This window comes from Cebidichthys violaceus, unplaced genomic scaffold, assembly GCF_023349555.1.
Source record: "Cebidichthys violaceus isolate CVI_PGR_0920_01 unplaced genomic scaffold, fCebVio1.0.p SCAF_51, whole genome shotgun sequence".
Classification (NCBI taxonomy): Eukaryota; Metazoa; Chordata; class Actinopteri; order Perciformes; family Stichaeidae; genus Cebidichthys; species Cebidichthys violaceus.
In genome coordinates, this window is record NW_027176717.1 from 1,571,435 (window position 1) to 1,598,283 (window position 26,849).

A 26,849-nucleotide genomic window follows, 5' to 3' on the forward strand; every position below is an offset into this window, starting at 1 on the left:
CAGCCTGTCACTTCTGCCACAGAGATATACTAATCCATCGCTGAGCCTTCGAGGAGTATAAACACAATGTTTTTGTAGTCACTGTTGACTGATTTTGGATCAGCCTCTGAAATACCAAATCCTTGGCCTTCATCATCTGCCACCAAATCCGTTGGAAAGCAGACACACAGTGTGTGTTCAGATAAACACTGACACTCAGTGGCTACAAATGTAATCACAACCTTTTTAGAATATGAAGCGACTGCTTTTACAGTGGGCCACATTTGCATGTAACAGAGCTGTTTATAAGGGGTTTTTTTGTGTTTGTCTACAGTATTTCCATTTTTTGATTTTACAGAATATACATGAAAACTCCTTCAAAGAAGCTAGATCGAGGCATAAACACACATGTACAAGAAAAGCCGTCATGCCAAAGGTGGGAACAGAACAGCCTGTGAGCTTTTTGAATGTCCCCTTGTGTTCAGAAGCGTGACCCTCGATGAGAAAGGCGCCCTTCCCTACGCAGACGCAGCGAGACAGGCGAAAAGAGAGTCACAAGGCGAAAAGAGAGTCAGACAGGTCTGACAGCTCAGCAAGGAGAAGCTAAGAAAAGAGAGGTGTATGCGAGTGTTCAACAGGGTAAGGAAGAGTGTCAAAGGGTGAGACACGATGACGAGTGTGAGTGTGTGTCTTTGTGTGAGGTTACAGAAAGTCAGAGAGAGCAAATCCATAAAACATTGATACCGTCTTTCCCCCTGTGTCTTTGTTGAAGTGAAGCAGCTGGTAGAACATCCAGATTGTTCTCTCAAGTTAATGTTGTATTGTCAGCATTTTTTGTAGACCAATTTGTATTATTTTTATTTGTTTTTCTTTGTGTCTTTATAGACATTATTTGAATTCACTTTGTTGTCACATTGTCACATATTTATTATTACTGATATTTTTCCAACAAATGTTATTGTTAAACTGTAAAATAATATTATATACATATCTACATCAAAAATTTAATATCGGACAGTATCTTGTCTTCAGCATTTTATCATTCTAAAGAACTGATCTCAGCATTGGACTTGAAAATCCAGTAATGGTCAAACTGGGTTCTGGTCACAATATCTGTCTCAATAGTTTATCCTGTTGTGGATCTTCACATCTTAGACAAATTTCACACAGATCACAAAATCCTCTTGTCTTCAAAAGAGCTTGTTATATCTTATTCAGAGCGACTACCAGCGAGTACAATAACAGGATGAGTAAATACCAAACAAGCCAAGCTCTGTTTGTTATCTGTTACAAAACAAAACCATGGCCAATGAGCATCATTCATCCAATAAGCATGGCACTGACAAATCAGCACATCAATACCCAACATGCTGATTGTAAAGTGATGCTACAAGCAGTCACCAACTAAGCAGGCAGTTTTACTGAAGGTGAAGAGAGGAAGAGCTCCGAATGAAGAGGCAGAAGATGCTTTAAACGTGAAGGGACGGGACGCTTTGCCAGAGAAAAAGAAAGTTTAGAAAGACAGAAAAATTGCAAGTGCACGTGTGGCAAAGAGGAGACTTAAAATGTGTGTAAAAGGGACAGAAAAAGAGAATGTGTATTGAAACAAAAACTGTCATCCTACCTCCAGCGATGGCAGTTTTCTTTCCCACCGTTACAGTGACAGCAGTGGTAGCGATGACTATCCTCCCTGCTGGTAGAGCGACACACGCAATTAGCAAGAATTTACAGAACTTTATCAATACATGCATGTAAAAAAACAAGGGTGCATGCATGCGCATCCCAAACACACAAAAAAAATCCTTCCAAACATGTAAACGTGCACAAGTATATATATGCATGCACAGGAGCTGAAAAGGAATATGTTCCCAAAAATATCTATTTTCTCACATGATGAATATATAATTTGTGAGTCTGTGAACACTTACTGCGATAGTGACAGCTGAAGTGTTAGTACAGAGATGCCAAAATATGTTTGGAAATATGTGGGTGACAGATTGAGTTGGACTCAGTGGATAATATTTAATAAAGTCATGCATTCATCTTCCTGTGTCTATTCACAGCCGTCATGCCACCTGATGCCGACAGTCAGCAAACCAGAATCCAGCCAGATAAAGCGTGATGTAACAGAGTAGCTGATACACTCATAACAAAGGTAATCTATGTGTGTGTCTACTGTGTGTTTCCCTATGTTTGTATTTCTGTTATTCATATTTTTATTATATAAAACAAAACTATAATATGCCTGTATGATCACACATTCAGGACATTCTGCAATTTGGATGAGAATGGGATTTATTTGTTTGTTTGTTTTAACATTGAATATTGTAGTAACAGAATGACAGAGGTAATACAGTCAAAGAAAACTCTACGAAACCAGATTTTTACTTCTCAACAAGTATTCATCGCAGACAGAGAGCTATCGACTCAGCACAATTAAAATGTACCAGAAAGCTTAGTGATTCCCTGAGAGGAGAGGAGGTTCCTATACTTTAAGTGCATGCTCAAGCCGTGAGAGGAATGAGACAGAAGAAAAAAAGAGATGAAGAAAACAGAGGAGGGTGTAGAAACGGACACCACAGCATTTTTCATGCTGTTCAGTTAGGGGTGAGGACGAACAGAACGAGGATGAATAAAGCGAGGAGGCATGCCAAGTATAAGTAAAAGTTTTCCTCTACCCTCCTCCTCCTCTTCCGCCTCCCTTCGTTTTCTCCCTCCCTCCTCCGCATCAAGCTCCACCTCCTCTGCACTCAAGGTGGCGCTATAGTCAGCCTCATAGTCCGTGAATATATCTGAACACAACAAACTATATCTAACATCAACCTAAAACATACATAAGGCAATTTGTGTTCATTTGTACTTAAAATGATGGCGGTATCATACAATGTTTCATTACATTAATGTCACATGAAACATTTATTGGAGTCTTAAAATTAGACTCAAAAATTGAGTGTGAACATCTTATACTATCCAGTATCTTTTAAATGCAATGTCATGATTTAAAATCCTCTGTAGATTCAGTACATACAGAACAGTCGCTGTTGTATGTGAGGTTTTCATGCTGGGTGAGATGATAAACAGCCTTTGAGTGAGTCAGGAAGTGTATTCTGTCATGAGGAAGGGCAGAATTATCAGCCTCAAATTCACTGAATATTTCAACAAAATCACATTTAAGTCTGCACTATTCAGTAAAGATTACATTTAAATTCCTGTCCTTTTATTAAAAGCACTTTAAAAAGGCATTTCATCAAGCAGAGCTCAATAAGAAAAGGAGAGGCAGAGAAGGGTCAAGCTCAAAATCCCATCTTTTACTGACTTTCACTTCCCGACTACATATACAGATGGAGTTAAGTGTTAGTGTGATGTGATGATACATACGATGACAGTAGCTGTTGACTTTGTCACTCTGAAGCTACTGATTATTCTTCAGAAACAGCAAATTCACAGAAAATGAACTACAGAATAAACCTAAGTAGAATGTCCATTAAGACTAAACACTTCATTGTCGATGGGCTACTTTTCTTTTCAAACTTTTCGATATGAACTTCATGAATATACAACAAAGTAAACAGAGAAGAGCAATTGCAGCCTGCTGGCCAGATAAATGAGACTGTCACTGAGAGATATTTGGCTCAACCTGCTCAACATGGCTGAGAAAATTGGAAATAAAAAAAGCACAGAAAGTGTGTGGTCTGTCTATGTGTGTCCATGTGTTTGTGTGTGTGTGTGTGTGTGTGTGTGTGTGTGTGTGTGTGTACGTGTTTGCTCGGTAAAAGTATCTCCACTACCTCTAGTCTCCTGTCTGGGCATGTAGAATAGAAACTGTCCAGCTGGGTACTCGGACGCTCTGCGGTACCACACTGGGAAATGGTCCAACGTGAACATATTCTCCATGTCTACGGAGGTCAGGAAAGACCTGGGAAGGGATACAAATAAGCTTGAAGAAAAACTGTCTGTCTAATTATGATGACAAAAGACAAGATGGACAATTGAAAAGAAGGATAGCATAAAGAGAGCAACAGAAAGATGTGAGCATAGTTGAGGAAAGAAAAAAAGAGTAAAGTATAATTTTGCACTCATTAACAGCGGCACTTTCATCGACCACCGGAGGGCGAACTCTCATCTTACTGTAATTAAAATTTCCATTCAGATCTGTAACTACTATCATATAAACAGTTTTAACTTATTCAGTGTTAAAGATTTTGGTCATGGACATAATGGTATGACTAATTTCATGTGATGATATTGAATGTACAAAATGGCCGTTTTTTCTGACTCACTTGGCGACACGTTTCTCAATACCAGCGTATCTCTGGAACCTCATCAGGCCTGAACGGGTCCCCAAAAATGCAGTTTCTACCCCCTCATCCATACTGAAAGAGAGCGGGAGGGAGAGACACAAACAAGAGGAAGGTGGAGCAGATAAAGGTTAAATATTTGTAAAAGATAATTATAATAAAGTGAGTACTCATGTAAGAAGTCCATGTCATAATTAAAAATGTATGCGTGTGTGTGTGTGTGTGTGTGTGTGTGTGTGTTAATATTCACCCAGATGTGTTGAGCATGAGAGCAGTCCAGTAGGCTTCCATAGGAGCCGTGACCACAGCATCAAATAGAGTTTGTTGCAACAACTGCACATCACCTGTCGAGAAAAACAAAAGAGATATTACATTACATTACATTACATTCATTTAGCAGACACTTTTATCCAAAGCGACTTACAATAAGTGCATTCAACATTGGTAATCAAAAGAACTACTAGTCACCAGAAGTCATAAGTACATTTCCTTTTCCAAACAAGCATCTAAGAGCATGAAGCAGAGCATAACTCAGAGCCAAAGTACAGTACAGAAACAAGAAAAACTGTTAGTGCTATAAGTAATACGAATACAATAAGTGCAACAAGCTAGTATGAATACAATAAGTTCTAAGTGGAAGGCTCAGGGTAGCACTTCCTGAAGAGGTGGGTTTTCAGCCTGCGCCGAAAGATGGGCAGCGACTCTGCTGTCCTGACGTCAGTGGGAAGTTCATTCCACCACTGTGGGGCCAGGACAGAAAACAGCCGTGACCGAGTCGATCGGCCGCCAGGACCATATTACTGATGATACAAAGGACTGAGGCCAAAAATGAGGAAGACAGAAGATAAACATTGAGCACTGGATGAGGCCGACAGCTTTGACGATTACAATCACAGTTTATCCCAATGTTATTATATATGAACCTGCAGTTTGTGCACAGACAAAAAATGTAATTTTAACTTTTTAAAAGCACTATTGAGACTATTGCAACTTTCATGAATACACTGTACACCTCAAGAATCATTCGGTTAATAGTTTGGACAATATTCCTGATGTGGCTGAGAATTAATTTCTTAAAAGATCAGAAACTAAGTTGATATGGATGCAGTGCATAAGGATACTTCATGCTGTGTGACTGTGTTATTTTCTCTTCTGATTTCTGGCGTGCATGTAAATTGCAGAGTTGAAGTGTGTTTTGTTTTTATTAAATCAAAAAGATGATGTGCTGAGATTAAAGTGTCCACTTACACTCCAGATCTGGTTCTTTGCCAGTGAGGTATCGCACCACAGCCTGCAACTGGCTCAGCTTTCGATGGGCCGGGTCAATGTCTGTCTCACAGTAGGTCCTACAAGCACACACACATCACAAAGATGTACTGTAGTCATACTGTCACGGAGAGTTACATCCACTTAAACTGGTTGGAATCCCGTAATCTCTATGTTCTGATAGTTATGCAGTACTCACCATTCACTGGCTATGGTCAGGTCTGGAGCCAGTAAGTCATGGAGACCTGAAGTAAAAAAATAAAATAAAAGACACACAAGAGAGAGTAAGAATATCAGCACAAATACAGAGAAACTAAGACAGAAGGGAGAGACTCACCCTCCTCAACAGAGACGTTTCCAATGAAGATATACTCTCCATATCCTCGAGTCAGCACTATACCCAGACTGTCAAATACAGAGAAGTTATTTGTTACTGGCAGAATGAATCCTGTTCATAATAACTGTTATTTCCTACAAAACGCATTTGTTGCCACAGAACATCAGTAATATTGTTGTATTAATTAGTTCATACAGGTAGACGGGCGTTGCTTTGTTGGATGTCGTGGATATTTCAAAATCTGACACTTTAAGTAACCCTGTTCAAGCGATCAGACAAACCTGAATGGTGTCTCGTTGATGACGGTGTAGAAGTAATCATTCTTCAGGAACATCACTCTCCTCTGTGAGGGACAAAGAGTGGGAGAGAGTGTATAAAAAGGATAGTGAACGCAAAGAGGAACAAAGACAGCATGCACTTAAAAGACAAAAATAAAACTTGTCATCTCAAAGAGGACAAAACATGAAAAATATGAGAAAAAATCAAATGAATCCCAACAAGATGAAAGAGAGGCTCCTCTTGCTGTCTTGCCACACACAAAAACAAATGTACTCACTCCTTTATCTACAGACGCTCTCACGTCTAACGCCAACGTCCCTGTTTCTCCTTTAACCATGGCGGTCCTCAGCTGAATCATAAACATTGCATACTTAGCTTCATTCAACTTTTTTTAACTGAACAACACAACTCACATTGATATGCAGGACAGCTAAAATAGAGAAAAGAAAAAGACTGAAACGTGTGTTGCTCACTTCCTCCTCGGTGTCTTCCCATTCCACCTCCGCCAGATCAACACTGTTATAGTTGGGTTTTGGCTTTAGTATCTTCCCCTCTTTATACTATCACAAACACAAACACACACAAACAAACCTAAATACAAGTCTTGAGGAACCTATCCCATACTATCATGCTCGGTTAATTGCAACACATCTGTCAAGTTTCTCAGCTGCGGTAATTCACTTCACAATACGATGTTTGACTGTACCAGAGGTCGCAGGTCAGGGTGAGATAAGATGTAGCCGTTGTTGGTGATGAGGAAAGCGTAACCATGGACACCCAGCTGAAGAGACATAAAGAGGTGATGACACAACACCCTAATATGTAATAATTAACGTTATATTATGACTCAAATGTTACCGGCTGTCTCACAGAAGAATTGACCTGTATGCATACAGTATTTCATCCTTTGGGACATATCTGTTGTGGATAGTTTACCTTGTATCTTGGAGCTAGTCTCATCAGTTCTTTCAAGGCCACATCAGTTCCTACCACTCCCAGCAGGATCCCATGTGACAACTACAGGAGACACACAGCAGGTTCATAAACGCACAATTTCAGGTGACATCTGTTGAGGCTAATTGTAATTACAGTGATTAAAAATGAATACTTACAGTCTCTTTTTTCTTGCTGAACACAGGCATGGCTACAGAGGTCATGAGGAGCAGGCTTTGGGCCTGACTGTTGAACAGCTGTGGTGCACAAATACACAACAACAGCCACAATTAATTACTCTGCTTTGTTTTTGTTGACAAGCTTAATTAGTTCGCTAAATTATGAGGAAACAACTGTGAATCTAAATGAAGTTTGTGGAGTTCATTCTTGTTACATTAGCGGTTAAATCTGTCTGAACCAAAGGACACAACTAACATACAGAGGGAAAGAAATGAGAAACTAATACAATATGTACTCAAAAATGCTCCTGTAAAATGAGTTAAGTAAAAGTAAAGTATTTTATCCTACAGGTTTCAGCTGAAAAACTATTTTAAAAAGCATTGACTAAGCTAACTGGAGGATAAGCTAAGCTAACACTCTCATTTGAAGCAACGGAGAACAGATACATTAAGAAGAAACTAATCACTTGACACAGGTAGGAACTGTTAGCTTTTGACTGTAAAAGCTAAGCCAGACACTACAGGTACTATCTACTGTATTCTATTCATTTTATTAGGAATAGCGTTACTTAAAAAAGAAAAGTCACACTAAAGCTCTATGTATGATTACCTCTTTTGTAGTTGGTAACTGAAGGTGAAGATGGAGGAAAGACAACAAGCATGAAATGGCAATGACACGTATGGTGCAGATGAAAACAGAGAGTGAAATAATAGAGGAAATATAAACCAAAAAAGGCAGGCAGAGGTGGAGTAGCTAAAGATGCACTTAAAAAAAGGAACATTTTGAATTATTTTGAAAATCTATACGAGCTTTTGCTTGAGCAAATTGGCTTGCGATGGATTTTTGCTGGCTGTGTTGCTAAATATTTGTTGGAGCACCTCTGGTAACATTTCAATGTTGCTAAAAGTGCACGAATGTGATTCCCTTTGAATTGTGGCACATGTTTGTAAAGTTAAAAGAACATTTTGCAAGTCAAGAAAGTCACAGATGTCGTTCCCCGAGCGGTTTCACACAAAACTAAATGCTATTTAGACAAACCTTTGGCAAACTGCGACTTCCTTGACTTGCAAATTATCTTTAAAATTGACCACAGAAGCAGACTGACCACACTGTCCATGTAGGCCTCAGTCCAGATGATGTCGTGATCGTGGTTGATGACCATTGGTCGGCTGAGAACATGGAGGTACTCCATAACGTTTTCCTGGACGTCAGCCAGTGTGGAGACGTGTGTGTAGTAACCTGCAGGACACACAAATACATGTACACACATACAATATATTACATTACGCAGATGGAAAAACTAGGATTCATACTCATTTTAGCAAAGAAAATATTCACCATATTTAATTTGTTTTCATCGTTCTGCTTCTGGCCTTTGGATATTACATTTAGAGCAACTCATTTATCCGACTTCAGGAAAAATTGTATTCCAAAAAAAGCACTAAGCCGTTTAAAAAAACCAAAAACGCTTGAATGTGCTTTTGACATTTTTTTTTTAAAAGCTTGGCTTAGTCTACAGTTTATGGCATTTCTACAACTGGGAGACAATGACGTCAATGTGATACCTGCAGAGAAGCTGCTCAGTGACAACAGGCTACTGAAGCACTGCCAGGTGTGAATGTGTGCAACCGTTTTCTCCTTTGTGATGTTTCCACAAGAGTGTAGCTGTTGATATTATTAAGTAGACCTGCTCACTCAACTAAAACTGTATGTAGGCTTTTGCAGCAGTGTAACAGTAAGCATTGTCTATTTATGACAGACATTTTGTTGTTGGCAGAGGCAGCTGCCAGTGTACGCAACAGAAGGGAGTGCACCTGTTACCTATTACACATAGAGTCACATGCATATTTTTTGGCCAGGGTTGTGTTTACAGTGTATCTGTGCTGATAATCAGGTATTTAGTCAGGGATTTTTGATGTGCACAGAGCAGGATAAAGTGATTATTTTCAGGTCTGAGCTGCAGCATGACCCCATGTAATTCACAAGAGGGCAGCACCTGATACCCAGTCCCACACAGCACCACCTGGGAACAACACAGAAAGCCAAAATACCTCCTATTACTCTATTCCTTGTTGCTGAAATTACCCAAACTTTTTGTGTCAAAACCATGGATTCAACCAAGCAATTTACGTCAAAAAGCAGATTCTTGACTGATCGATCCCCCATTTTACCCTTGTTGTTGCAGGCAATCCATTTAACATTTTCAGCAAATGTCATCTCCCGTCCAATCAGATAGGTGAAAACTCGAACCTGTGGAAGCAATAAATAGTATATAGTGAGATGGGACAAACGCCACTCATTTGTCACTCCAAACTGCTTTAATTAAACAAACACTGTCAGTGATCTGTGTTTGTGTGCTTACAGTGTATTACACTGGTGCTAGTTGATTATTCTTGTGTGTGTGTTTGTGTGTCTTACCCGTCTTTCCGGCCAGTTAAACTCTTCAAAAACACTCTGGAAGTCCTCCATGGCTCCGTCTGTTATCAGCATGATGGCCTGGTTACACAGGCTGCCCTGGCCCAGCGCTGCAGCCTAAACACACACAATTTATGTGATCTTGGAAGGTTGTACTACAGACCTGTGAATTGTGCGGTGCAGATATAGAATCTCCAAAGAGTTAACTGGAATTGTTGTTGCTAACAAAGCTGTATATATGTTAAAATCTAGCAGTTGCTGTGATTGTGATTGTGATTGTTGTTGAAGAGCCACAAACCTCATTGAGGATCTTGAAAGACTCCTTCATTGCGTTCTTTACTTTGCCCTCTCCTTTGACATGAAGCTCATCAACCAATAGCTTGAAATGCTGCGAGATAGACACACAACATATACACGCAGAAATTGTCACTTAGCCATGGATGTTGTGCTTTTGGTAAATGCAGGACACCGTAGGAAAAAAAGGGAGAGAGAGATCATGAGGAAGTGAGTTAAGAGTATAGAGGAAGGATTATCCCCGGCTCACTGGCACACTGACCAATTATGGCAAAATCCCTAAAACACAAGGAGGTAATAAGGATTAATCAATGCTTGCATACAAAGCACACATTATGATAAATGGCCACATTGTCTGTGCAGACTGGGGATAGAAGTAGCCTTCGTGGGACTCTGAATAGAATTGTATATCCTGCAACTGTAAATTATTGGTGTGGTTAGTAAACCACACGGTAAATAGCTGTTTGGGAATGTAGGAACTCTTTTATAACACCCACAGAACTGAGTCGTCCTGTAAATGTGTGTGTACCAACATGAGTTTATATGCGTAACTGTGTCAGCCAACATCTGAAAGCCCATTCTGTTTCAGCCTGCCTCTAGGCATTAAACCAATCAAATCTCCTGTTGACAGGTCATGTGACCTACTTAAAATTGTCAGCAGCCTTGCGACCTCACCTGATCTGCGATGACGTGGCGGGGAGTGAAAGTAGGGCATACATCCAACACATAACGCACATTCACATAGAGAGAGACTGGGCACACTGAGAAGGTGTTGGTATATGAAAAACAGGAGAACAGATGAGGGGCGGAAAATAAAACAAAACAGCAGTGAAACAAACGGATATTAATAATGTTATACGCCTACTTGTTAATTAAAAACAGAGAGGGCAAGATGTTGAGGATTAAAAATGTCATGGCTTTGTGAAGGAGATGATAAAGAGGAGATGGAGAATGAAGACAACGAAGGAAGCAGAAAGGAACGATAGAAATATCTGTATTCTTAAAAGCCACATGAACATGAATGGTTTCTGAGGGTTTCATCACTAAATCCTCTGACAAACATGTAGCACTCATTCACTGTCATGTTTTAACTGTGACGTGAAGACAGCATAATGTATTTAGAGGATTAGTGAGATAACAGCCTACGATTATTAGGTAAGCAGAGTTTAAGTGAATTAATTAGCTGTCTAGCTTGTGTCTCCACTATGTATGTGTGTGTGTGTGTGTGTGTGTGTATGTGTATGTGTGTGTGTGTGTGTGTATGTGTGTATGTGTGTGTACGCTACCTCTCTGTTATCCAGATCAGCTTGTACCAGCGTTCCCTTGAAGCAGGGCTCCACGTAGCGAACATAATCACTGTACTGGAGAGAGAAACCAAATATGTTACCCCATACAAACAATGATCCGCATGATGAATAGTCAACATTATTGAATTTTGTGACAGGTAATGATTAAGTTGTACCTTCAAATCAATCCCTCAATAAATCCCTAAATATCATAATATCCCTGAACTACATTACACGTATTTCCTTGTGTGATTCTGTGACACAGAGACTATTTAACTGTTAATAATCAGCATTTATGAAAGTTTAAATATTTGAGTGCTATATTATTAATATTAATATGTCTTTTTTACTTATTTTAGCTGTGCATATGAGCATGTTATCTTGGTTTTATATTTTATTTGCTGATAATGACTCAAGTCAAGTTCAAAGTCATTAAATACAAGTGGGATTTAAACCCTTTTATTTTAAAATAAAACTCTAGCACTCATTTTACTGCATGGTCAGTTCATTGAAAGAGTGTAGCTTTAAATTCTATGTAAAAACAGCTTAAGGGCAGCGGATTTGCAGGAGGCGTATGATTACACACACAGTAATACCGGGATAAACCATGCTTATTACACCGATTTCTAGTTGTAGTGCTGCACGCAGCCAAAATACTGAAAAACCTAAAAAACTAAATTAATTTTGAAGCTTTGATGGTACTGAAAGTAAATGCCTGTTGGAGATTAAATGTTTGATGTGGGTATCTGTGCCTGTTTGCATGTGTGTGTGTCTATTTCCCTGTATTGTCCCTAGTCTCCGTACTGCACCTGTGCATTAGCTTGTCTGTGTGTTAATCTCAACGTCACGCTTATCAGACACTGTCAGCCTCTGGCGAGACTGCGCATGTGTGTCTGTGTTTTGTGTAACTATGTGTTTGTGTGTGTGTGTGTGTGTGTGTGTGTGTGTGTGTGTGTGTGTGTGTGTGTGTTTACTTACAGCTATGATGTTAACAAAGTCATTTTCCCCCAGTGTGTCCAGGATTGTGTTGATGGTGTGTTTGGCTATGGTCAATCTGAGTCCCTTCATGCTGCCACTGACATCCACCACGATTACCACATCTTTAGGAGAGGTGGCTGCCTGGATGTACCTAGAAAGAGACAAAGAGGCAGCAAAGACTTTATCTTTATTGTAACCCAAACCAAATAACACTCTTATTTACCAGTAATCTACAGACAGTAATCTACAGACAGACAGAACAGGCAGAGTTTAAGCCTTATCCTTTTATGTTCTGTCTGAGATCCTGGAACTTGATGTACTGTTACCAAACAGTAATCTTTTCTCATTCAAACCCTTATTCTATTTGATAGATCTTTTACAGGGAAGACGATTTGACATGGGAAAGCACAGGTGTAAATAATAAAATGAATGATGGGGTTCAGGGTCCTGGTGTTATGCCTGCTGGCTCACTTTCACACAGTCACTTGATTCTAACGGAGTCATCGTTAATGTAATTAGTAACAAGTCAAAAAGTCTGCTGCAAATAGGGCCTGTTGTTGAGACGGTCATCAACAGTGTTAATCAGACTGTAAGGGTAACGATGTATAAGCCAGTCTTGTCCCATTGCTGGATTTACGGATGTCTTTGACACAGGCTGCACTCACAACTGGGGCTCTTTAGGGTGATAAGAGAAAGAGAGCTACTTCCAATGTGTATGAGAAGAGCTTTGTGCGTCTGTCTCTCTTTTCAGCATCTACTCTTTTATGATTTAAAGGAACAAACTTCAACAATACAGTAAGTTGAATCTGTTGGCAATTGTAAGGGCACTGATAAACTAAGGCAAGACAAGCGGACTGCTAAAAATGCTTTTACTTTTAACATTTTTCTTAAAAGTTGCACTTCGAGTTAAACAATGAGGGTAAACTGCACTAAATGGGTAAAGACACTGATCCAGTGGGCTGAACAACCACTGTAGTCAGAAAGACTTCTCTCACTAACTGCCTCTGTGACTGATTCAACATGCTCAATCGGCCAAATAGTCACTGATATTGACACACTGAAAAAACTACAAGTGATGCAGTGCCCTTCTAGTGCTCTTCTCCCTCTCTTCTCCCTGCTCTCCCTGTGTTCCTGATCTGATATTTAAAGGAGGCTGGAGGAAAAGGATCTCTCTTTTCCAGACAAAGCAGCCTTCTGTAGTAGGACTGATGTTAACAGGAATATATCCTTACCAGTTTCTGTTTCTGCAATCAAAAGTGACCACACCATTTTCATCTGGAATCCACTGGATCCCTGGAGACAGAGAGAAAGATGGAGATTTAGCAAAGGCAGACGCTCACAACTGCCGCTTGGCTGCCTGGTTGGGTTGACGGATGGACAAATGAATGCATGGATGGATAATGACAGATGTGTCAAATAATGAGGGATGAGGTAGCGGATGAGTAAAACAAGCTGTGTCACAAATCCTCTGCTAATTACTCACACACACACAGACACACAGGCACACAGGCACACAAGAGAGAATAAACCAGCAGCCATATTGTAGCTGAGACTGAGTCATCAACGTTTGACAGACAGCTTCTTGCATCGTCAGTTGCTGTGTAAGTACACTGTTTGGCTTGTGTTAGCGGAGCGTTTATCTGCAGCTCTGTTCATGTTGTCTTAACGCCGTGGCGACACAGGAGAAACGTGCAACTGAAGACATTTCGGGAAGCACGGAGGATGTCCTGAATGTAGGATGCGTATGTACCTGGGTACAACCTGAAGAAGCCTGCAGCACTGCCAAAGTACTGCCAGGTCAGAGTTGGATCTTTCTGGAAGTTGTCAATGAACACGTCATTCAGAGCCTCAGACATATAGGCTCCATTCAGAATATCTGGATCTATAGAGAGAGGGAGAGAAAGAAGGAAGTTGATATTCTACTGGCAATCAGATGTATATCACAATAAGTGCAGGCTGTAGGTGCGTGTGTGTCAGTGTGTGTGTTCACACTTCTGTACCTCTGTTGTAAACATTAGTAGGGACTTGTATGTTACTCAGTTGTGTGTTGACTGGCAGTTTATTGAAGTGTTCATTCTTCTCCAGAGCGAATTCTCCTCCCAGCGACAGCGGATTCCCGTCCTCGTCCACCGTGTTGATCAGCATGGAGTTAAAGTATTCAAACTAGATAGAAGAGTAAAGGATGAGGCGCTTATAGATCACCTTATGATGAAATATTGAAGAGATGTGCAAAGATTCCACAGAAGTATATTTGTCTGTGTGGTCAGTCTGTAAAAACCTCAGTTAACGTTGCATAATTGCTATGTTCAACGCAAACAAATTCCCCACAAGCAGAACATCTTTAATATAGTTATGGCTATAATTGTAATAAAACAGAACCGCAGACACAACCAGGTAGGGGTACCAATAAAGAATAGTATATTTTGGGTATATATCAGTGGTTAAACACATATATTGTATCGGCCCATAAGTCTCAAACTGTGCACAGAGGTTATTGTCACATACCGTTAGTGTTTCATTGTACTCGTGATAAAGGTCAGCATCCTCTGCTGCTTCTGCCAACCTCTGTGATAAAACACACCAGGTTAAGGATACACCCGGAGCAAACAAGTCAGAGTAAGCACGCACATCCGAACCAAAGAGGGCAGGCGCTGAGCGTAAATGGGCAAGATCATGTAATCCACTTATTATTTACACCTCGGGGAGGTTTTGAGCACAACTGCTCGTCATCAGTTGCAATAGACATACATATAAGTGATGTATAAACATACACACATAAACATACACACATAAAGTACCAAATTAAATAGTCTAAGCAATACTCAATAAATATCCCCATAGCTCCACCACCATCAGGCTTGTAGGCTGTAATTAAGTACGGGAAAATAAAGAGGCGCTTTCACTGACTAAAGATGCAACATTTGTTTTATTTAAACAAGCTCATGTCTGCAGAAGACATGAAACATGTCAAGATGATTACCTTAAAGTGTGTGTTTGCTTTTACAGAACGTATCATTATTACCTTCACAGATTTCATCTTCCTCCCAAGCATCTCCTCCATCTCCTCGGCGAACTTTTTTACCAGCTCCTCTCCGTCCACCTCCTCTATCTTCACCACGGCCTCGACATCCTTATATTTCTTTTAAAAACAGACACAGTTGGCTCATTAATAGCTGTGCGGATAACTTAAGAATCCTTCGAGAGGAAGTGTCACGTGCGCTCATTAAAACAATAAAACAAAAGAGAGTATATAATATATTGCTTCCATTTGACGACCACAGGATGTAGTTTTACATTTAAAAGTCACGTACACTCTCTTGGTCAAATACAAAATGGAAAACAACAGAGACACAGATAATCATAGAAGTGATCCTGGTATTATATAATTATACACACGCATGCACAGTTGCAGTGCAGATGAGGGTCAAGCCCTGACTTCATCCACTCCCCAGACCCCGTCTCTAATCTGCAATATGACAGAGGGACGCCACAAGAAAACCATCCACTGCACACGGCGCCTCCTGACTGACATCTGTGCATGTTCTAATGCATTATTGTGGCTGCTAGTGGCTGGTGGGTTTGTTCACTGAGCTATCGAATTAAAGCAGTTACATAAATGTAATCTAATGGACGTTGTGCTGTTGTTGCCTGCGGACTGAAAGGTTAATTTCCGGCACTGATGATAAAAGCATCAGCCGTGATGACGGATGAAGGTGAATCATTTTGTTTGGACTGATGGACATAGGACCTGCTTTCTATTACAGGATAATAATAACCATTCCTTAAACATTTGTTGAGAAAATAGGCTTGTTAATGGGAAGTCCAACAAAGGTGGGGAAATGGAAAAGGCCCTTTCAGCGAGCAAGTTACAACTTTTGGTAGCCTGTTGATGTAAAGATAACTTCTGACAACTTAGAATAGTGGGGAAACTATATGCCCTATTTGTCATTCAAACTATTTTCACTTTTACAGATGATGCTTTTCAATTTCCATTAGAGGGGAGAAACAGCCAGACTGATTTAAACAGATAAGAGAGACAGGCAGATATGAATGAGAAAGGGGATGATAAAGAGCTATATTAAAGCCTTCTGCAAATAAACAATAAAAAACCCTTTTTCCAGCGAAAGTAAGCTCCAGCAATTTCTGTATTATTTTTAGATATAAAGTCAAACACTCAATATCCTATTCAGTTTACTCAGGCAAAAAGACAGAGTCACTGAATGTTCCACAGATAACGAGAAAGCCATCGATTAGACAGAGCTGGGTGATTAATGGCTTCTTGTTGCCGAGCTTAAACTAATGCACTGGGCGCTTTTTACACATCACTGACTAAATAAAAGGATAAAGTCTGCAACTAGGAGACATGCACCTACGTTATATACACATACTGCTATTACTGATACTGTCACTACAACAACTAGTATTATTGCTACTACTACGACAACTGCAACTCCTACTACACTACCATCACTTCACCGCTACTGCCTCCGGGGCTGCTTGATCAGATTAGTCAGTATTTTAAATCTTGTGTGGTTCTCACTCTGTAAAATTGTTTCTACCAACTAAACATTGATTTTATCTGAGGTTAATCCAGTTTTCAACACAAGCATGGCCAACATACCACTATTGCTGTGTTACTGCAGAGAAATCTGTCGAAGTTGGTTATTTGTGCAGCTAGATTGGGGGATGTTTCCGTGCCGTAGAACAGAAACATGTGGCGTGAAACAAAAAATAAAGACGCATATATGCTGTAGAGGGAGACGGTCAGTAGTAGCATGTATCACAGTGTGTTTATGTGCGTGGCAGATGGTGAGCGGGCCTGCTAGGTATTCTACAGGGTGGCATGCTGAGGAAGACCGAACATCCTAATTACTTAAAGACACACACACACACACACACACACACACACACACACACACACACACACCCAAGCATAACCTCTTCTTCAGTCTCTAAGGTAACTCACACAAATATGACCAAAAGTCGAATTCAACTCAGTTCAATGAGCTACAGTATATCTGCATGACATTAAATGTAAGTACTTTTAAAGCACACCAATTGTTTTTTAAAATCAACATCGTGTGAGTATATTTATGTGCTTTTGAATTAAGTGTGTCATGACATTGGTCTCTGGGCCATGTGCAGATGTTATATGGAAAATGTATGCCAGTCAGTCGTGCTCCCATTGGATGATGGAGCAGAGGGGAGGGGGGAGGGGAGGAGCTACAGACCCCGCCCGTCTCAGTCTGATCTGATGATGTCATCTGCTCCATATCTATATAAAATTGAGATTTCTTGAGAAAACATTTGAATTTTGTGTATATATATATATATATATATATATATATATATATGTATGTATGTGCATCTGCAGCTGATTTGAGCTTGTGCATGTGTATAGGTCTTTCTGTCTAACATCATGTGTGTGTGTGTCTCTGTGTGTGTGTGTGTGTGTGTGTGTGTGTGTGTGTGTGTGTGTGTGTGTGTGTGTGTATTTGTGTGTGTCTGTGTGTCTTTATGTGCGTGATCTCTCTTACCTTCTGTAGCAGTTTAGCTCCAGAGTATCTGGTGGACAGGGCAGCTATCTCTTTGCCAAAGGACACAGCCCACTGCTGCACCCTGCACACGGAGAAAACATGATCAGTGACAGATAATCAATGCTGTTATCAATATCTATGCAAACATTGCAATAACTACAAAGGCAAGGCAGGTTTACTTGTATAGTACATTAGTAAATGTGGCCATATACGGTCCATTCAGTCAAAGGCACTTTTCACATCATGGCTGCCCAGAAGATGGTCTTGCTTAGAAGTGATCTACAAAGTGTTACTAAATGACCTGTTGACCCTTAAAATATTGTTAGTTCCAACTTTTAACTTTTGACTCTATTAGCAATAACTCCTTGTGTTTTAGCTCTGAAACAATTGTGGAACAAATCATGTTTGAACTTATTTCATTGCTGGAAGCAGGAAAGTACTTCCCTCAAGTGTAACGCAGTGCTTTGAGAAAGAGACGAGGCCTGTTTCTAAATCACCCTCTTTCCAAATAATTTCACTTGTGTCTTGCCTGAAAAAATAAGGGCTAATAAAACAAGGTCCATAGTGAGAGTGACCCTTAAAAGCCAATCATGAAGAGAGGTTACGGTGCATTCACCAATAACAGATTTAAACGAGATTGAAATGGATTACTGTTAAGGTGACAGTAAAAGCTGACAGTGTGCTAGGTCAAGAGGTTACTCTGTACTCTATAACATGCAGTAATTCTACAAATCCTTCATGTGAATGCAGCCAAGTAGAGATAATAGAGGTTAGAGAGTAGACAGGATGTGACAGATGGCTCAACCTATGGGGAGCCAGCCAGCTCGCTGCTGGTTAGCAGGCAGGGTTGCCACAATTATAACCTGCAAGCCTCAGTACCTAAAATACTGTTTTGACTTGTTGATATGATTAATTCTGAAATATGAGTGTGGGTTCATTCTAGAATGTGAGGATTGAACAGGTAGAGTGTACATGTTATCAGTTATCAGTTATCAGGGATATCAAAAGTGCTCTTGACTGTTGCCTTGAATGAATCAGATCACTGTAACTGTTTAAAGGTAGAGTTGAAATGTTGGTTGCACACTCCCTGGTGTGCTGTTAATGAGCAACATTGCCGTGAGCTACAATATCACTGAACAGGCTATGCAAGGTCAGATTAAGACAGAGCTTTAAGCAGACCAAACTCATCACGGACCAAATATAACACAGTAAGTAACTCTCTATGGTTGTGGTAAAGGCAGCAACTGCTCACTATAAAACTTTTTTGACGTAGAAAAATGACAAAATCTCAACCACAGCCTTTTATGGTTTCACAGTCAGAAAAAGTTGCTCATCTCCTAAATTGTCGCTTAAATGTGTCATTGCTATGGATGTCTTTTTGGCAGTTATCTGTTTTCCTCCTGGCTGCAGAGCGATGTTTCCTCAGAGGCTAAAGACTTGACCTTCTTGGCCTGAAATGTTCCGGTCATAACCTCCAGAGCCAGAGGGGCCCTACTGCCAAATCTTTCCCCCAAACAGAGTGAAGCATTTTGGGCTCGGTGACCTTCGCTGGCTCGCTGAACTCTGCTGACCCTGGAGCTTTAATCTCCCTCGTCACACCAGCCCGCCTAGTGACAGCACACGCTGTCTGCGCTGTATAAGGGCAAAACTCACACATACACAATATGCTGCACAATCAACCATTGCTTCTGTGGTTTTCAGAGCAATTAACAAAATGCTGTGTATTTCTGTGTTTCTCTGTCTCTCTTGACCCCTTCCACTTTAACACACACACACACAAACACACACACACACACATACACAGTTAATAGGCTATTGTGGACTGACAGCACTGTATCGATCTGTTAGTGTTTTTAGTCAGCAGGAGGTTTGAAAGCTGTTCAGGGAAAAGAGCTTTGTCTGGTTTTTGGAGAACAAACAAACGCAGCATTTCATTCCCAGAAGACAAAATGAGGGGAAGAAAGTGATCACTTATTTTACAAAGTGAACGCTGGTGTGAAAATAAAACACATTCGGCATTATGAGTTATCGCAAGTCTCTTGTGTAAAAGCCATCTTTGTATTTGGGAAAGTAAATAATTTTTGATTAGCACAGTTTTTTCCAACAATAGTAGAACACTCCGAAGACATGGTTTAAACATTACCCAATGTTCAGGTGGGTAATGTATTTTAGAATTTTTTTTTGTCCTGATTGTTGAAATTCCCTTTACATCCCAACAGCAATTAACACATCAAATGCTGTGACAAAAAATAAATAAAATAATAAAATAATCTAGTATCTGTGGCTGTTGCAGGACTGTAATAAGTTGCAGGACTATAATAAGTCCGTCCAATCAGCCACAGGCTACCTACCTGTCTACCCGTGCCCACTTGGAGTCTTCCAAATGCTTCTAGCTTGGCAGCTATGATAATTAACAAAAGCCATGTGTGCATTCATAATGATAATTTAGGGGGCGTGGCTTTGGATGGAGGTCTGAAGGGACGGGTTGTCAGTGTTGCCGACTTGGCGACTTTCTTGCTAGATTTAGCAGCTTTTGGAGCTGCCGCTGCTAACTACTTTCATTGGAAAACAATTGGCAACAGTGAGCTGGGTTTTTAGGTTGGATAATTTATTCAATGTGATGTTTTTTTTCTTCCAATTTGACCTACCCAAGCTTTAAGCACACTGGTGAGTTTAATGTTAACGTTGGCATGATCACAATGACAATATTAACATATTTTCTTCATTGTTTTATTTCAATATCTGTGCATAGCCAAATTCATACGTCATCTTCAACAGACTTGGCTGTAGCCATAGAGAGGATGTAGGATGGTTTGGAAGTTAGCTACACCCCCATCCCACAGGTGCCCATATGGCCCATATGTGTCTGCGTGGAGCCATCAGCAAAAATAGAAAGAACATAATTCAGTCATCCATCTCACGAGTAGCTTAAAAAAAATGACAACGCTACATGTAGACTTGGCGGGGAGCCTACGGGAAAATTACCTGGTACAATTGTTGATGTAATGTCTGAATAAAGAACAGGGTTTGCAGTCATCTTACTGGTATTTACCGCTAAATGGCAGCACATTGTGTCTCGTTGTAAGTGAGGATGCAATCATAGTAGCCTACACAGGTAAATACAATAATAGCAACTTTTGTAAAAAGGCTGGATAAGTGAAGTCAATCACGTTTAGATCCTTAGAATAAATGTCATAAAAATCTATATAGCTTTTACATTATCATCCAAACTTGATCCGACAGAAATGGTTCAGTTCCTGGGGGTGAAAAGCTAAGTGTGAGGGTTTTCTAGTGCAACTGTACTCACGTTTCTGGTGAGAGTTTCATCTGGCCCTCGACCATCAGGCACAGCGAGCTGGAGAGGATAATCCACAGCAGCAGCATCAGCCTCCCTCTGTGCGGCCCACTTCTGTCCGATTTACTGGCATTCCCAGCGTTTCCCCAGATCCAGCGATTCATCCCTGCAGCTGCCACGATCCGCATCAGTTCAGCAATTGTTGCACACTGGCTCCAAGAGAAAATGATTAAATTAGGACAGAGCAAAGTGAGATTAGAAGTGCTCGGGTCACTGTGCACTCACAAAAGGAGGGAAGTTGTTTGCTTCGTGGGTAATGATGTTTAGTGGGTTTTTTGTTGAAAAAACTACAATGAGAGCTGTGGGAGCCAAGCAAAACAGTAAAGTTTCAGCATATTAAAGCAATATTGTGATAAAAGAAGCTAAAAATGTCCATAGAGATGAGCTGAGGTGATAATTCTCTGTGGGTTCATCACTATGAGCAACCAATATATATGTGATGCATTGTTAATATGAAATATTGACTATAGCTTTAAATTTGGTAATCGTATTGTACCACAAGGATGTAGCCTAATTCAGAAATTACAGTGGAAATCAAATCAACAACTTGCTCAGACCTAATAAGAATAACGCTTTTTGTCAACTTGCCTGGTAAAGTAATCGTTACCAAAATGTAAAGCTCCAATCCTCAATTTTCTCAAACACCTTCATGCATAGTTCAACTCTTGAGACTCCCCAGAGGCTTGAAGAGAGGCAGACCTTGCAACTGAGCAGCCTAAAATACACGAGGACCCGTAGTGACATGTGGGGAATCTGTGAGAGTCCAAGGCCTGCTCAGGAAAAGCAAAGGATCCAGAAAGCTCACGTGAGACATCCAACAACAGAGAACGCATGTCATCCTAAAAGCGGTGGCAGATTTAAGGCTCCATTTGGCTTCTAAGAAAGATACTGAGAAAGCCACGGTCTGTGAGCGGAAAGATTTGAGAGCTGCTTTTCCTGTGAGCCAAAAGATTGAAACAATGCCACGTGCTGTCCAGGATGCTAATTTAAAAGGAGCACAAGCTGGAGCCACAAAGTGGGTTGCAGGAAGATTAAAAAACGTCCCCAAATCAATATAGACAGAATTCCACTGAAGATTACTCAAGATGTAATTTGGTCAAAGCTTTAAAACCATTGCCTTTGAGACATGTGGGTTCTGGAGAGAAAGTTCAAATGTGACTGATAGCAAAATAAAAAGTGTCTGATTGACGATTTGATGTCAGCTCAGCTGGTTACCGCAGCAGACAATGGAGTCTAGAAAGCTCTTGTCTCCAGTGTCAAAGGTCACGTCTGCGCACCAGGAGTCACAAAGGCTTCCCGCCATGTTCCTACAACTCCCTCTCCACACCTTTTAATCCTATTTCTAGTGCTCCCATCATCCGCTTCTCTCCTCCATGCTCGTTCTCTTCGATCCAAAGGATGCTGGGGGGAAAAAAAGGGAGAGGGATGAAAGATTTGGGTCGTCCCAGTAAACTTTTGGCTCCACCAGCGTTCAAGTCCTGGTCACCAGAAAGCGAGGTATTCCCAAGCAGGACTTGCACACATATTCCCAAAAGTCAGGTGTTTCTGCCGTCCCTTCCTGAATGAATCCTTTGTGATGACCTCACATCCCGGTGGATCCAAACCGAAACCACGCAGCACTGGGACACGAATACTCTACGAGTGAGATGGAGTGAACGATGGATGGAGGGATAGTGGGACTTCCTCTCTCTCTCTAGCGTATCTCTTCCTGCTCTGCGGGACCAGTTTATACCATAATCTAGGCAGGATTAAACCCCTCCTCCCTCCATCCCTCCTTTTCTCTCTCCATCCCTCTCACTCTCTCTCTCTCACACACGCACACACACACATTAACACAAACACTATCTCCCTCTCTTGCCCTTATCTTTTCTCTAACGCTCTTTGACCTACTGTCGTTCTATTCCTGCATTTAGTTGTGTTTCTCTCCCTCCTTTTCCCCCTTTATCTTTCTCACCAGGCATTCTTTCACCTGCTATTTCTCCATTCTTCTTCTCCGATTCTCTCATACCTCTTTGCTTTTTTTGCTTGATCATTCTCTGTGTGTCTGTTTTTACTGAGACAGAGAATGGATGGAAGCAAAGATGGCAGTGGTAAGAATGAACTGAGGTCATCTGTCATGTGGGGGAAGAGGGGGGAGAAAGAAAGAGAGAAGAGAAGGGAGGAGAGAAAAAGAAAAGAAAAGAAGCAAAAAGAAGAGAGAAATGGGAGCAAATGGGAAGAAGAGAGGAAAAGGAGAGTGCGCGGTTGTAGTTGCATTCGAAGGGAGTCACAATTTGTGGAGGAAGATGCACTTGACTGACACAATCTTATAACATAAACACACTGAGACACCTAGTGGACTCTCACTACCTCACACGTATGTCCACACACAAAAAGGGTGCTGCAACATGGATCTCTGAACTCTGTAAATTATGTTTTCAGTTTCAAACGATGCAGTCTATAGGTTACAGTATGTTTAGAAATCTGCTGTCATTTTTTGTATAAGCTATTTCTGTGGCTGATTGACGACAACTGCAATCTCACATTCATATCATAATTTATTTCAATTACCCTGGGAGTAAATCATGTTTAAATGTCCCGCGTGTGCTCGGGTTATCTCCATGGGTCTGCCTGCATAGCGCTTGAAAAAATGTGTTGAGTTTTGGATTTTGTTGCTGCTTTGTTGGAGTGAAATCTGTGTGGCTACCGACTGCAGACACTTCTGCTCATGTTCACCGCTTTGTATGAAATGTTCAAACAAGTAATCTTGTGTTTATTGCTTCGTCTAAAACTGCACAGTGGATCATTTTAACTGAATGAGAGCCACAGCAGAGGCATGACTTTGAAACGACGTCTAGAGCTGAAATGGGCTTTCTGCTGCTGGGACCATTAAGCAACATTTAACTAAATACCAGAGACACACAGTCAAACATACACACAAGCAAACACGACACGCACACACAGTAAAACATCTGCTCATGCTGTTATGGAAATAAAAATGTAGTGAAACAATCCGGCACATACACACAAATGCAGAAAGGGTCAGATGAATAACATGGACGGTTAAGACACGCTGACAGTTAAGAAATGGCTGACATTTAGTGACACGAACACACACAAACTGATATGCATGCACATACTACTTATGCACAATATACCAGCTGTTGGACTCCTCCTCCCCCACTGACCCAGATCACTGACTGTGGGGATGAGTCCCCCCCCCCTCCCTCTAACATGGACAAACTCTTGATTTTTCTATCAGCAGCAGAAGGAGTTTAATGCCAAACTTATTCTGAAAGTATAGCAACATACAAAGACTTGGGTTGAAATAAATCAGAATTATCCGCTAAGCCTGGTCCGGTTACCACTTTGTAAAAATCCTTCGCCATAAACCGAATGCTGATAACGTTACAGTCCAGTAAATGATTATCTTTATTCAGCAGTGGTGTAAGAGCATACAGTTTAACATAATAGTTTTGCAGAAATCTCTACAACAGGCAAAACTAATTTAAATCAAAATCAATACCAAAATGAGGATGTGGAAATATGTTTTTATTGTATTTGATTTCCATTCATTCATTTATCCAGTTCAGTCATGCATTTGGTTTCCAGGTTTTTCTTTTACTATATTTTACTTCACAGTAAAGATTTTCCCCAATTAATACCTTTTAAGGTGCAATATTAATAGTTTTTAGATCACTTTTATTTGAATTTTCCATTTACTTCTCTTTTTCATCACATGAACAACAAATATCTATATGAATACATTAAAATATGATCCTCAAACACCATCAGTCACCAGTGTAGCATAGAATAATAAAGAGAACTCACATACCTGTTACCCTGCTAATTATGGCTCCAACTCGTCTTGTCTGAGTTTAGGAGACTGTAAAAAAAAAAAATGACATGAAGAATGATTCCTAAAATTCAGTTTGAAGTTAGGACAACTCTTTCATGTATGAACAAAATCATAAAGAAGACATAAACCATAAACATAAAAAACAAAACAATATTTATCTGTTTTCATCTGATTCATCACCTCGTGAAAACCAGTAAATCAGTTAATGCAGATGACATCCTCCATTTGAGAATACAGTGGCAACAAAAGTGGTTTGGACTCCCTGAACAAACAGAAGACTCCGCCTCTCTCTGCATGGACACACACACACACACACACACACACACACACACACACACACACACACACACACACACACACACACACACACACACACATCCCAAAGTCATTGATTAGTCTAAGCCAGGGCTAATAGTCAGCCCTTAGTTTTGGCTAGATCAGCCAAACCTGTGGTCTGGAACCTGTGTGTGTGTGTGTGTGTGTGTGTGTGTGTGTGTGTGTGTGTGTGTGTGTGTGTGTGTGTGTGTGTGTGTGTGTGTGTGTGTGTGTGTGTGTGTGTGTGTTTCCTGAAAAAATACAAAAATACAGCCCTCCTAACACTATACTGTGCAGCTTTTTTTGTACTGTGCTGTAGCTGATTGTGGTTTTGGGTTTAGATGATACTGCTTCTTTAAATACCGACGTTAATCACAATGTGCGGTTGTGCCATTTAACACTGCGTTTCCTATCAGTGGTTGGGTTCCCAGGGGCTATTTGTGAGCCATTAACAGCCTTGATAACAACAACACCAGTTAGTACTAATGGACTGAAGAATTTGTCACACGAAGATATCAAAAATATTATGCAACACTAAAAGTCAGGGAGGGCAGAGCAGATCTTTAGATTCAAATCTCTTCACTGTATTGCTTCGGCCATATGCAGTCTGTTTACCTAAAGAAGCATACTGCATGCCTGCATGTCACAGGGAAAGTGATTAAGTTAACGGTCATTATCCCCGTTGTCCTGAGAGGCTACGGTCACCATCGGAGGATGAATCGGTCCATCAGACCGTCAATGGATCAGTCACTTATTCATGTGTCTTTTGTTGTCAGGTCATTTACTCAATTAGACAATTAGTGCCATTGTTGCACGCAGAATGAAACATAACACTGCATTGTGATGTTGTGAAAATGCCTGAAGTAAAACACGAGCATCAATGAAACAACATTGATTGTTTTAGGTGAGCTTGCGTGGTATTTGACACTGAAACTGTTCAAATTTCCACTTTCCTTTGAGGCTCTTTCAACCAAAAAGTTGAGGTTAAAAGTATGTTATCATTGAGAAAACTATCTCTATGAGGTCCACACCACAAAACCTAATTAATAGCTGCTTCATCTGCTTCTGGAGATCATTTGATTTGATCAAAAGCTCCACAACAGCCACTGAATGGACCTTGTGGTGAGATCGTCTTCTCAAACTCAACGGCTGCTCCGTTCAATCAAATCAACTCCTTTGTGTCAGCAGCTCTGCTTTATTGGCTTGTACCGTGTGCTCGGCTAGGCGCGACAAACTCAGGGAGCGATTTAATATTGAAAAAAAAGAAAAGAAGTTGTATTAAGTCTATTAGAGTTAATTGGGAAAGGCCCCTCAATACTGCTGGTTGTGTAAAAACCAGTTGATTAATCACTGCAGACATTATGTCACACTATTGATTGTGGCGAAAGAAGGCAACGATGTGACATTAAAGCGATAATGAGCGCACCTTCATTGTGATAAGTGTTACTTGAGGCTGGATCAATCTTGAATAATAATTATAATAATAATCATCATAATACCAGTCAGCCATGCAGATCCATCGACATAACAACAAAAAAAGACGGTAAGCAACCACAAAG

General features: G+C 40.5%; 1 protein-coding gene across 2 annotated transcripts in view; it reads right to left on the reverse strand.

The window, feature by feature from the left end:
- cacna2d4a (calcium channel, voltage-dependent, alpha 2/delta subunit 4a) overlaps positions 1–22,800 on the reverse strand; it is a 78,535-nt gene extending 55,735 nt beyond the window's left edge. For both annotated transcript variants that reach the window (XM_068731423.1, XM_068731422.1), the window contains exons 1-27: positions 21,726–22,800; positions 21,090–21,286; positions 17,783–17,864; positions 15,268–15,384; positions 14,751–14,810; positions 14,246–14,408; positions 13,996–14,127; positions 13,478–13,538; positions 12,246–12,396; positions 11,268–11,342; positions 9,986–10,075; positions 9,691–9,804; positions 9,444–9,522; positions 8,378–8,511; positions 7,272–7,349; positions 7,096–7,176; positions 6,866–6,940; positions 6,633–6,719; positions 6,437–6,508; positions 6,162–6,223; positions 5,881–5,948; positions 5,743–5,788; positions 5,526–5,623; positions 4,528–4,621; positions 4,260–4,352; positions 3,768–3,895; positions 1,604–1,672 (exon numbers count right to left, since the gene is read on the reverse strand). In XM_068731423.1, coding sequence (XP_068587524.1) covers positions 1,604–1,672; positions 3,768–3,895; positions 4,260–4,352; positions 4,528–4,621; positions 5,526–5,623; positions 5,743–5,788; positions 5,881–5,948; positions 6,162–6,223; positions 6,437–6,508; positions 6,633–6,719; positions 6,866–6,940; positions 7,096–7,176; positions 7,272–7,349; positions 8,378–8,511; positions 9,444–9,522; positions 9,691–9,804; positions 9,986–10,075; positions 11,268–11,342; positions 12,246–12,396; positions 13,478–13,538; positions 13,996–14,127; positions 14,246–14,408; positions 14,751–14,810; positions 15,268–15,384; positions 17,783–17,864; positions 21,090–21,265 — 2,485 coding nt within the window. In that variant the 5' untranslated portion in view covers positions 21,266–21,286; positions 21,726–22,800. The remainder of the gene's footprint in view (positions 1–1,603; positions 1,673–3,767; positions 3,896–4,259; positions 4,353–4,527; positions 4,622–5,525; positions 5,624–5,742; positions 5,789–5,880; positions 5,949–6,161; positions 6,224–6,436; positions 6,509–6,632; positions 6,720–6,865; positions 6,941–7,095; positions 7,177–7,271; positions 7,350–8,377; positions 8,512–9,443; positions 9,523–9,690; positions 9,805–9,985; positions 10,076–11,267; positions 11,343–12,245; positions 12,397–13,477; positions 13,539–13,995; positions 14,128–14,245; positions 14,409–14,750; positions 14,811–15,267; positions 15,385–17,782; positions 17,865–21,089; positions 21,287–21,725) is intronic.
- Between the last annotated feature and the right edge of the window lie 4,049 nt (positions 22,801–26,849).